The sequence below is a fragment of the Euwallacea similis genome, chromosome 4 (assembly GCF_039881205.1).
Source record: "Euwallacea similis isolate ESF13 chromosome 4, ESF131.1, whole genome shotgun sequence".
Classification (NCBI taxonomy): domain Eukaryota; kingdom Metazoa; phylum Arthropoda; class Insecta; order Coleoptera; family Curculionidae; genus Euwallacea; species Euwallacea similis.
The window spans coordinates 5,644,969-5,657,668 of NC_089612.1; the positions used below are offsets into that span (position 1 = coordinate 5,644,969).

The 12,700-nt window shown below is 38.9% G+C and overlaps 1 protein-coding gene across 1 annotated transcript; it reads right to left on the reverse strand.

The window, feature by feature from the left end:
• Positions 1 to 6,285, reverse strand: LOC136408218 (uncharacterized). Its single transcript, XM_066389094.1, has 3 exons — positions 6,168 to 6,285; positions 4,183 to 5,181; positions 1 to 1,976 (listed from the first exon to the last, which is right to left on the reverse strand). The coding sequence occupies exons 1-3, from the start codon at positions 6,168 to 6,170 to the stop codon at positions 1,866 to 1,868; spliced, it is 1,113 nt and encodes a 370-aa protein (XP_066245191.1). The 5' UTR covers positions 6,171 to 6,285; the 3' UTR covers positions 1 to 1,865.
• Positions 6,286 to 12,700: the final 6,415 nt, after the last annotated feature.

Genomic DNA, 12,700 nt, shown 5'->3' on the forward strand with positions numbered 1-12,700 from the left:
TTTCCAACTTCTTATTGACATTTATTCTTCAGTCAGTAGGATATAATAGTTAGTCACCCAGCCGATGGTAGCTTGAGTGTTAATAATAGTGTCATTAATCGAATAATGGTGGATGTTAACTAACATTAGTTATCGTACGTCAGCTAAGATATACCTTTGTTTAATACATTATCAAAATATATTCAGTTGACACATTTATAGTAAAAAAATATGAAGAGATATGTACAACAATGTGCGACTCCTTTAAACTCTAACCCGGTTAGCACACCGTTGGATCGTGACAAAATCATTTTAATCCAATGATACGGATTTGTAACAACCCAATGATACGCAACCCTCAATCACCATACCTCTCCCGTTAAAACTAAAATTGATCGACCTCAGAAATGCTTCGAGAAAGTGCGCCATTCGTTCATAGAAAGATGGTGGGATAAGCTCAGGATATAGTGTGAAACGACTGATCTCTCGGCATTCCTGGAACCGACCAAATGGAGGCAGATAGAAAGCAAGAAATTTAGAAACTACAAGTGCTGTATTTTCCCATTTTCCAGTCCTTTAGGCGATAAGTAAAATAGCGATTTCTATCTATGTATGGCAAAATAGAAAGAGTAGAATCTACGTATTTATAGCTTTGTTGCAACATTTATTGTCTGTTAAATCTAAGCAGGTAATTCAGCCCTAATTGAATAGTGTGTTAATAGGTAACGTAAGTATATTATATACAATTGAATTCTTCTATCTACTAGGTAGTATACAGGTATCAACATTTAAGTCAGAACATAGGAATTCTGGAAGTGGGAGAAGGGCCGCGTAAGGTTTAATATGCCTCCGACAAAGACCAACGAAGTGGGTGGCCCGACTAGCGGTTAAAGTGGGCGGAGTCTGTCCAGATCCAATTGCCAGATCTTTCACCGTTTCAGAATCTTTACTAATATAATATAGTGATGGATTGATCGTTTTTTTTTCATTTATTTACATTGCTGCTTTTGCTCTGACATAAAAAAAAATCCATCGCCGCGAAGGCAGCGAAATCGATACTAATCTAAACATTGAAGGGGAGGCGCCGGCCGGACTGACTCCACTCACTTCGTTGTTGATCTTTCTCGGGGTCATATTAAACCTTTTGCGGTCCTTCTCCCACTTGCACGATTCCTATGATCCGACACTGAACTGGTGATACCTGTATAAGCTACTTTATGTTCTCTAACGTAGCTGAAGCTATATCGCACACAAATGGGAGCAGTGGAGTGTGTTTAAAGGTACATTCTACCTTTACAAGCACGCCACTGATTGGAAAGTTATTGACAGTAAATGTACAAGGGGATAGTGGGGAGAATAACGTTCCAATGTGTGAGAACCTACAACAAGCACAGTCCTTGTTTCTCTGTATCACAGGTAGAATCTGCAATTTCCGAGAAAGTTTCTTTTACAAAATTCTGACCAATTTAATAAACTGAGAATGATTTTTCCATGTTAATGCAAAATAATTTTCGTTAATGTAGTTATTTACATTTTTAAAGAGAACGAATGTCATAAGACTGCATCCACTTCCTTTTACCCTGTATGCGTTTATATACAAAAGAGCTAAGAGCAAGCGAATCTACTAATTAGCAACATTTTTCCTATCTAGCCTGGAAAGATCATTAAAGTCCAGTTAATACTTAAATGCAATCAGTCTTGATAAAACCTCAACTACACTTCTACACCATATTCCCTATATGAACGAATTATGAGATAGTTAAAATCTATGAAAATTTGTATTGGCCAAACTTCATTCTTGGCAGTTAACGTTCGTTTTTGATGGGTTTTAAAACATCTCCTAATTCAGTGCTCAAGAACATAATATGTACAGGGGAAAATGGGATTTACTGGGTCTGCTTTTTAAGCACAGTCAATTGCCTCGTTAGCGAATCTTCACTGGAGACGATTCTTTTTCTCATTGAAGGTTTCATTTCGGGTTTTGGTTCCGTTTGATCCTGGAAAAAAGAGAAACATTATAGGCAAAAGTTTAAAAGAACGGCAGGTAATTCGGTAAAATAGCGGCAACATCGCGTGCACTGTCTAAAGGAGGTATTGTGGGTGCTCGCCAAGGCAGACGGATTGAGGGTGTTGCCAAGTTTAGAGCTATTTTTCCCCATATGTACAAGTCGGTTCTGAGTGAATATTAGTGTAGATTGCAGTAAATGCGCGACTTTATTTGGTCCTCTACGTAACAATATGTAAAGGGATTTTTTTTGAGTCACGTCAAAACTTTTCCTTCCAATTTCCCCTTTCAGGGCGTAATCTCATAAACGTCACGAGAGCCCTTCTCTCCAAGGAAATATGTGAAAGCAGAAAATTTCTTCCCTTATTGAATAAAGGAATAAAGAAGATGGCCCCTGACCCTATGCCCGACCCAAACTCAATTACATTTTTTTTTCGTACGAAAAACTGGCGCTTCTAATAAGCAATTTCGTGATGGGACCTTTTGAAGATTAGCGCTAAACGTATCCTTATTGACCCATCAGGCAATGCAACAACATGGTCCCGAAAATCCTGCGGGGGTTTCATTCATGCCGCCTGCACTGCGCCATAACCGAATCTGGCTCTTTGCCAAACTTTTACAAGTCGTTACATCACGGCCCATTTGTCGCCCGTGACGTCAGAGTCTTTCAGGCTCCTTTATATTCTTCTCAGCTATAATTGGACAGACTTGAATTTTACGTAAAGGGGATATTTAATCCCTTGCAAAAATCTAATAGACGATGTTCGATGAACAAAGACAGTGGCGAGAAAAGAAAATACTCTTGATCCTGAGCATGCCACGAAGTTCAAACAAAACAATTTTTTCTCACCAGGCAACTCATTTGCCTTTCAATATGTCCATGAAAGACCTTCAGCTTTGATGTGTTTCCAGAGGAAAAATACAGATCATGTTCGAGAAAGCATGTCTTGTACCCGCACAAATCATCCCAGCTTCGGTTTAAATCTGTTTGATATAAAGCGGCAATTTGTTATGACAACTAATTTGTGAGAGCAATTGCGAAATGGACAGAGCTCCGATCAGATATAATTATATTAATGATAAATAATATTAATGAATATAATTCATGAGTTAAGAAATATTCGATTTTCTGAAATCCTTGATAATCTGGTGAACGACTTTCTGTGGTAAACTCCCAAGTTTGTACAGAACATTGATACTGCTCCGTTCAGTATTTCAAAAACTGCACCAAATTTTATGGAATTTAACAATAAAAAATTTATAGACTTAAACTTTATGTAAAGGCATATTTGCTACCTTTCAAAGATGTAATTTACGATGTTCGATGACCAAAGACTGGCGCAAGAAATAAAAATACTCTTTGTCCTAAGCATGTCAAGAAGTACAAACAAAACAATTCTTCCTACAAGAAAACTCATTTGCCTTCCAATATATCCATGAAAGTCCTTCAGCTTTGATGTACCCAGAGAAGAAAGATAAGGGCTCTGTTCGGGAAAACAAGTCTTATAGTCGTACAATGGAATATTTATCTTTAAACTACTTTAATTTTATCCCCCGTTTTCGTGAAACGCATATTTACCAGCTTGAGATTTATACTTCAATAACAAAGTTGGAACTTATCTTGGAAGTTTCGCATACATATCATACATAGCAAATGAGCGGATGAGGCTGTTTCAAAGGAATATTAAAGTTTGAATTGCCAGCATTCTCTATTCTGCAATGGATATGGAATTCAAGAGATACATAGAATGACTCTTTTGAAAAAAAGCGTCGACCGAGGGCCAAGTGAGGAAAGTTGCTGAGCGCCAAGGCAGACACCGGTGTCTGCAAGTTTCTTTATTAGGAAGTTTCTTCATTAAACTTTTAATATTGCATCTGGCGTTTAATGTTCTAAAAACATATTTCACATATTACGTTTGTCTCTAGTTTTTCTAATTCTCTAAATCTCTAAGTCCCTAATTTTTTCAAATGAGATACTCTGTATATGACTTGATAGCGATGTCCACCGTTCATTATTAACATTTTAAGCACAAGTTTGTCGTATTTAACTCAAGCTGAGCTTGAAATGTGCAGATTTTCCTAAGTTTTGCTGATGGCTCGAGAGATTAATAATATATGATGCAATTAATATGAAACTAATGGATCATAGATCTCTAGAAATCTGATGACAAAATACAAGACAGGTACACTCAACTTACCTCCGCATTTTTCTCCATCTCCAACAGATGTCTGATTTTATCATAAACCGAAGGAGACCTCTTTCTTTCGTCTTGCTGACTCAGCATATCCAGCACAGAATCTGAGAATGGATGCCTCACTGGAGTGGCCGGCCTCATCATGACCTCTTCTTTCTGTCCTCTAATGTTCCTCCTGGACCCATCAGTAAGCAAATCTGGAGCTGCACTCGGAGCTGGATCTTTGATCACCGGCTTACGATCAGTGAATACCACCACATCCTCACCATCGTTCCTCTTTTCATTGTTAGATTTCACTTTGCGTTGTTTGCGCTGTCTGTTCTTGCGCTCCTTTTGCTTCTTAGGCAGTTCTTTTAGTTCTTTAACTTCCTCGTCATCCACGTTAATTGTGTGGTCATAAGGAACATCGTTCCATCTATTCAGCTCTACCTCATCAGGGTTGTAATCAGAGTATTGATCGTAGTAGCTGGCGGGAAGTTTGTCTTTGGCATTTTCCAAATAGAGTTGCTGCAGCATGAGGTTGTTCAGGAAGGCTGCATTAGTTTCATCCACACTTCCTTCATCCTCGGAGTAGTCAGTATCATATCTAATCTCATGTCCAATGGGTTGCGCCCTCTCCCTTTGCTCCCTCTCTAGGTCTTGCCAAAGTTTGTCTGAGTCTTCAACGCTACCTTCCCCATAATACTTGCCCCTGGCTATTGGTTCCTGGTAGTATGGTAAACCCGTTTGGTAGAAGTCATACTTTGAGACTCTAGGGGAGATATAGTATAAAGGGTCTAGGTTATAGTAGTACTCATCGGGGTAGATTTGACTGTAGGCGGGATAGTACCCATAAGGGTATCTCTGGCTTCTAGAGTAATACTCATAGGGATCGTAAACTGGCCTATGGGAAGACTGTCTGAAGTGCTTGGTGTTGTAATAGCTGCTCGTCGGATAGCTCAGGACTGTATAGGTGAAGAAGATCAGGAGGAGTTGAGCGATAGGGATGAATTTTAGGGCGATCTGCAAACAAGGAAAATTTCATGAAGTAAAGAGTCAAAAAGGTGTTCTGTTGAAAATCCGGAGTTTTACAATGCATGGCAATTTTGTGAAATCGATCTCCTCCAAGAGCAACTAATAATATTGTTGATTTCCGATTATAGCCTGCGTCAGCGCATTTTACATTATTAATCCGAAGCTTTGCTGTTTACTGGCTCGTGAAATATGCATGATCTAGACCAGTGGAGCATCAAAACGTCGATACATAGATAAGATTGCTGCTTACGTCGATGCCTTTGAAGTGGTTTAATTGGATTAATTATCTCCTGCCGGGAGTACAGGACTGGGAGGAAAAGGGAGAGGGTCTAGGTTCAACAAGTTTCGAAGGGACAGTCCAATTTATGGGGCATATTGATCAGGTTTGCTTTGAAACAGTGGCGTAGCGTAGCTTGAGGTGATAATGGGAAGATGCGGGCGAATATTTGCGAAAAGGCATTGAAAACGTGGGAAGTTGATGGTTTAGGAAGGGTCAGAAGCGGCAGTGCTTGATTCTCAGACACAATATTTTTAATCATTCTGGGCGTAAGAGACTGTGAAAGATAATAAACGTCCCGAAATTTAAATTAAACATGTCTCATCTGATATAACAGTAGTGTAACAATTTCCCGTCTGTTTGCAATTAGAAGCAAAAGAAGTAGCGCGTCATTCCGCAGAAATGGTGGCAAACAAGGACACAATGGGGCAATTTATTGTTACAACTAATTCGCTACAACACGAGCAAAATAAAGCTTCAATTAAACTAAATATGATGTGGTGATTAATGTGACTAGGCAAGGAAGTATTCGATTTTTTGAAGTTCTTGACAATCTGGTCAATGACCCTCAAAACTCAACAAAGCCGAGAATTTTGTACGGACCATTCACATTGCCCCCACCGATTGCGTGTCAAAAACTATACCAAATTCCATTGACAATAGAGAAAATCGACATTCCAAAAGAAAAACTACTTACCATTCTAACGAGAACTACTACACTGCCACCACAAAAATGACCAAAAAACTGCGACTCGCAAAGCACCGCTGTTCCGTGCGTATCAACTCTTGAACGGGCGCTTTCCTCGCAGAAAATATGTCACCCCCTCGGCCTCAACCCCTATTTATAACCGTCAGTTCCCCTACAGTCGGCACCCACACACTTATCAATGAAAAGCGCGGGGGTGGGGGACGGCCTGCTGTTGCCGCAGGTCGCCCCTCATTGGCCGCGCATTCAACAAGCTGCCCTCTCATTTGCCAGCGGTATGGGAGCAGTATTGATCGGGACAAGATAGGCGCGAATTCCGAGAACGGGGTGGCCGGGTTTCCGTGAAGGGGCTTCATTCATAACTCCTGCTGCAGGAAGCTCAGGAATGGCGTGATGGACTACGCGGGACTCGGACTACGTTTCAGTTAGGCCCGTTTCTGTTTTGGGTGTGACCGGTTTTGATGGGAGATAAATTGTTTCCGCATTCATTCATATGTGGGGAAAGCCACCGGAGAGTGCAGGAAAATATTTATTTTGCTGCTTTGCAAATTCTGAGGTCAAGCTGGATCTTGTTGCGTTGAATTGACGTAGAATTCGGTCATTCAGGGACTGACTTCATGACGAAAATTTTACATAAGTTTTTCCTCTTGGAGGAGACAGCTTAGATTTCAAGTGTGTTGTTGTGTGTAATAAGATTTCTCCAATCTACAAGTCAAAACGGCACGTCCTCTCCGCATATTACTTTAAACTGTTTTATGTCGTTTTCAGTGCACTCTTCATTTCTGAAATTGAAAAACTAACTTCCCATATCTGCATTCAAGTTTTCCCGTTTAAATACACTGCCACTGAGATTTCGTTATATAAATGGCCGCTTAGCAACTCTAAAATCGTATTTTGCCTCATGCAGTTAATAATAGGATCCTTAACTGGTCGAAAACACGGAAAGTACAAAGTTGCGTTCATTTAATAGGCTGATAATAATTTTTAATTGCCACTTGGACTAAGAAAAGCCACAAAACTTGCTTGCGTTAATCATAAATAATAGTTAAGATTAAATATAGCGTACACTGATTAAAGTGGTACATTTAGTTGGGACTAAAAATAGAAGGAAAAAGTCCTTTTGCCATCCACGTAAAGACTACAGGAACTGTTTCGAAATAATTTTATATGGACCTTACATTAAGAGTGCATCAATATTCTGTTGACAAAATGGCGAACAGAGAACTTTACTGCAGTAGCTAATTATCTGAATTGAGGGTTGCATACCCTAAAGCCGTTTTAGATTTCTTGTACAATCTTCAGCATACTCTGCCCAACATTTAGACGCATTATTCCTTAAATGTTCTTCCGGTAATACCTTGTTGTCTCTCACTAGACAATAATAAGAATATATAAGGCAGTTTTCTCTAGTTTCCCCGATAAAGAGCTTTATAAGTTGTGGCACAATCTGAGCCAAAACAATCCCTTATTTTTTGGTTAGCAATATTTACACTTAATTTGACATGTTTCAGGTGCTTAATCATCAAATTTACGTCTCCCCATGGGGGTGAAAACCCATTATCTTTGGCACGCCGCATACAGCGAAAGGTCAAAAGCAAATAAGTGACTAATTCCTAATTACATACAAGCAAACGTGTAATTATTAAAGCGCGAAGGCTTGATTCAACCCCATCCCCTTTATCGAGGTCAATCCAAGATGGATTCTCTATTCATGGCGGGCTAAAAATAGCCGAAGAACTTCCGAAACTGCGAACCAACCCGCTAAAAGTGGGGAAAATGACGCGTCAGCCCGGCTCCAGCGTCTTTCAAGACCACCCCACTCCTGTCCCATGTTTCTTGAAATATGGTTCAATTTTAATGCGTTCAGTGACGTTGGTTGACTTAGGTTTTGAGCTTAAGCAATGGTCGAAAAACTAAACATTGGAGAACGTGAATTATAGCGGAATGCAGTGGGAGGAAATTTGTGTAAAATCGGAGAAAAAATTGACAATTAACTTTTGGTTTTTAGTTTGACATGAATTAGGTATTTCCCCCACTGTGTGACGCATTGGGAGGACGCGACCAGGGGTGTTCTAGCTGTAGTAAGTGGTGTAATTTCGAGACGTTTCTAGTTAATATTTGCGGCAAGTTTGCTTAAAAATGAATGGAAAAATCATTTTAAAATTTGTTTGGAACTTATTTGACCTACCAAAAGAGGTGATTCAATAAACTTTCCCTCGTATGTGTCCCTGCCTCTGGGGCAAATAGCAACTAGAAAAACACAATTTTTCAATTAATTTAGTTTACTCCGGGTTGACCCTTTAAAAACACTGAATTTTTCTGGTATTACGCTCAAGCTATTTTTGGCAGTCATTAATCTTCATTATCCATGACCTTAGCTGTTGTACCCCTTAGAGGTGGAATGACGCAAACCGTAGTTTTCTATTAATACTTACAAGCCCTACGAAGCAAAACTTGTTCTAGATGGAAGCTTTGTAGCTACAAAATTTTGGTTTAAATTTACATGAGGTTTCGGACAATTTTTGTGCATTCGCATTCAATTCATTAACGATCAAAGAGAAGCTCTCGTGTGGGTGTGTTCATTTTTTGGATCGTTTACTCAGGCATTTTCACTCGTAAATCCCGAAACTTCTACGTAAATCTACCCATGTTTTACGTCAGTTTTACCTAGAACTATCTTATCTTATAGTCATGCTTGTTATTATCCAGCCGTCATTACCAATCGCCATAATAGCAACTCAAGCGAACAAGAAAAAACTATCGATCGCTAAAGCTTAATGCCGCCTTGGAAAAACTTTTCCATTCATTAGATTGTGGATTTCCAGAACCAATAAAAACCTCTAAAGCCGAAAGTATTTAAATTCTAATAGAGTAAAGATGCTACCGAGGAAATGGGGTGGGCGTGAGGAAAAATCGATGATGCCAGTTTCACGTCAGAAGCTGGAATTCAGCGCAATAACCTATCCAAATCGTAGCTGAACGGAGGCGTAAAATGGTTTCTCGATCCACGTCACTAAGCGAAAACATCCCCTTCTTATATGATGATAGTAAACAAGGACACAATGGGGGCCATTCTTATTAAAAACGAGATCGCGAGAACAAATGTAGTAGAACTGACAGAATGAATGTATCGTTTTAACGAAACTGTCCCAGATTCCAATGTGATTAACTGGTATATATAAATTTAATATATATAAATAAATTTTTGAATGCGATTCTTGACAAACCGGCGAAAGAATTCCGGGCATACTAGTGGAATACTATACAGGTGTCATCAGTTTCATCAGTTCATCGACATAGGAATTGTGTAAGTGGGAGAAGAACCGCATAAGTTTTAGTATGCCTCCGACAAAGACGAACGAAGTGGGTCGAGCGACTAGCAGTTGAAGTGGCCGGAGTCAGTACAGATCCAGTTGCCAGATCTCCCACAGTTTCAGGATTTTTACTGATATAAGTTCTAGCGATGGATTAAATTAGTTTCGAATGTTTACTTATTTATAAATTATTGTACGTTTCGCTAATATTTATTTACGACCTTGTGGTGGGTTCAAGATTGAGCCGAGACTCGATTGATGAACGAAACACAACGATCTGTTTATCGATTAAAACAATATCGGAACGGAAGTGAATTAACCACGACTCTAAACTAAATTAAAAAAAACATTTAACGATTACCAGAACAGAAATCACTGGAAGAACGAAACATTTTCGACAGCTGACATACAAAGACCACGGGCATTAGCGCAAAAAGGACAACTAAAATATATAAAGCAATCTACGAACTCTTATTAGACTACGGAGATATACCGAAGATAAACACAAAGGAAAAGACAAAACAATACGTATAAAATACAGAGCAAATCGCACTTAGACTAATTACAAAGATTAAACATCCTAACAAACCTCTAAACAACCCTTCCAATGAAATGCTATAGGAACGCACAAAACACGACAAAGATAACAGAGAGATTGACACAAATATAGGAAAAATTACAAAAAAATTCTCGCAACTGGACCGTACTGGACCCTCTGTGGATAACCAGACTTACAAAACATTCCCTCTTCCGATTCCCCAACACAGACCTATTCGAACATTTTCATCAATAAGCTAAATAATACGATTTATTGCATATAAATGTATTTGTAAATACCTTCAAGGGTAGAAAGGCATAAAGGTCTATAGCCCGCGTCTACTTGTACAAGCGAAGGTTTAAATAAATAACTAATAAATTGACCGCTGCAGTTAAAACATGTAAGGAATTTCAATTTTAATGCGTCGTGTCACTGTGTTTTGGATTTTTTTATTTATTTACATTGCTGCTTTTTAATTTGATATTTAAAAAAAAACATCGTTGCGAAATCGATACTAATCTTTAACATTGAAGTGGAGACGCCGGCCAGACTGACTCCGCCCACTTCGTTGTTGGTCTTTGTCGGAGGCATACTAAAACTCATTAGGTCCTTCTTCCACTTACACAAGTGCTATGTTCTAACATGAACTGGTGATACTTTTATATGTATATACGGAATGGTAAAATTAGTGCAAAATAACTAAAGATCACTGTTTATTGCAAATATATCGCTCTAGGAGGTTGGCAGTAAATGAATACTCCGTGGTGTAAAATAATAGGTAATTAAAATGTAATTTTGGTTGCCATGGCCATCACTACTGCCGCAGGCAAAGAAGCAAAATTACCAATTTATATGGAGATTAAACAAATTTCCAATTACTCAAAAAACCGATAGCTCTACTTATTTACATAAATTATATTCAGTAATAGACATTTGCTCGTGACGGCCCCCTGCCTGTGACGGCTCTTTGCTTAAATTTTGTAAATTACTACACTTTATACAATTTTTTATTAAAATTTTCTTGTGTAGGCATTATCGGCACATACGTTCTCATTATGGGCCCGCTGGTAATTTCTCTAAAGGCCTTACATTGAAAACGATTTTGCATTTAAAAAACACTACATTGCATAGAGTTATTTCATAAAACGAATGTACGACATGATTGAGGGTTAAAATTAAAGAGGCCATCACAGGCAAGTGTCCCTTATGAGCAAAATTTTAGTGAAACATGCGATTTTTAGAAAAATCCAAAGCGTCATTTTTGTGCTTCTTGAGGGAAGGAAAACAATGTTCTTTTAAGGAGATTGCTACAAAGGCTGTCCTTTATGTTTTACATACAGAAATATAGATGGCGACACTATTCAAATGTCATTATCAAGCTTAACTTCAATCTTTAGTTAACTTAAATCCAAAGTTTCGGTGCGATACGTACAGCGTTGCAGATACAATGAATTATCAAAGCGAACAGGTTATTCGAACAATGAAATTAAATCGAGAACATTTTCGCCTAATAATTTTTTACAAATTTCGAAGACAATTGTCTCAACAAGAATGCCTTGTTGAGTTGGTTTCTGTTTTCGTCAATGGAGCGCCACATCAGTCAACAATTTCTCGTTGGTATAGAGAAATCAAATGCGTATAAATGAGTCTGAGCGACCATTCAAGAGGAGGTGCACCAAAAACGGCAGTCACCCAGGAAAACGTTGCTGCTGTGCGCAAGCGTATCGAGGAAAATTGACATGTGACATATCGCGAGATTGAGACACTATTGGAGATTTCAAAAACTTCAACTCAAAAAAATTTACATGAAGAATTGGCGGTAAAAAAATTAGTGTTGGATACCGTATTTTTTGAGCGAAGAACGGAAAGAAGCTAGAGTCAATTGGTGTCAAAAAGCCTTAGATCACTTCAACGTTGGAAAGCCTAAAAATATGTGTAGCATCGTTAATCGTGATGCATCGTGGATTTACTAATGTGAACCCGAAAGTAAACGTCAGTGACCTGTTTGGATGTTTCTAGATGAATAAAAACTAACAAAAGTAATTCGTTTTCGAGATGTGTTCAAAAAGTTATTTGCGACATGTGTCTCAAAAGCAGGCCATGTAGCCACAATTTCCCTGCAAGATCAAAGAACTTTTACTGCTGATCGGTATACAACCATTTGTTTGCCATAAGTCATCTCTGAGCTTAGAGAAACCGACCCCAAACGGCGAACCATCCTCCACCAAACCAGTGCGAGTTCACACACAGCTGGCAAGACACGTAATTTTTAACGCAACAAAACGTCAAACTGTTTTTAGACCTTCCTCCGTACAGTCCCGATCTAAGTCCGATCGATTTCTTTACCTTTCCGAGAATCAAGAACGGACTGCGTGATCAAAGGTTCCAGTCGAAACGAAATAACCGCAGAACGAGTGGAATGACTGCTTCCAGTGCACGCAAAAGTGCATTGATCTTCGTGGAGAATACTTTTTCCAGGTCTAAATTCAAAACTTAAAAGACGGCCCTCGTACGCGGGTGGTGTGTGCATTGCGTGGCAATCGTAATCGGACAAAGCCCCGGGAAACAATAAGAAAACGAATCTCTCATTCGATAACACTGTAATTCCCATAAAGTGTGCGGCTACATATCAAATTCCCAAATTAAAATTAATACACACGTCGCCGCTCAAA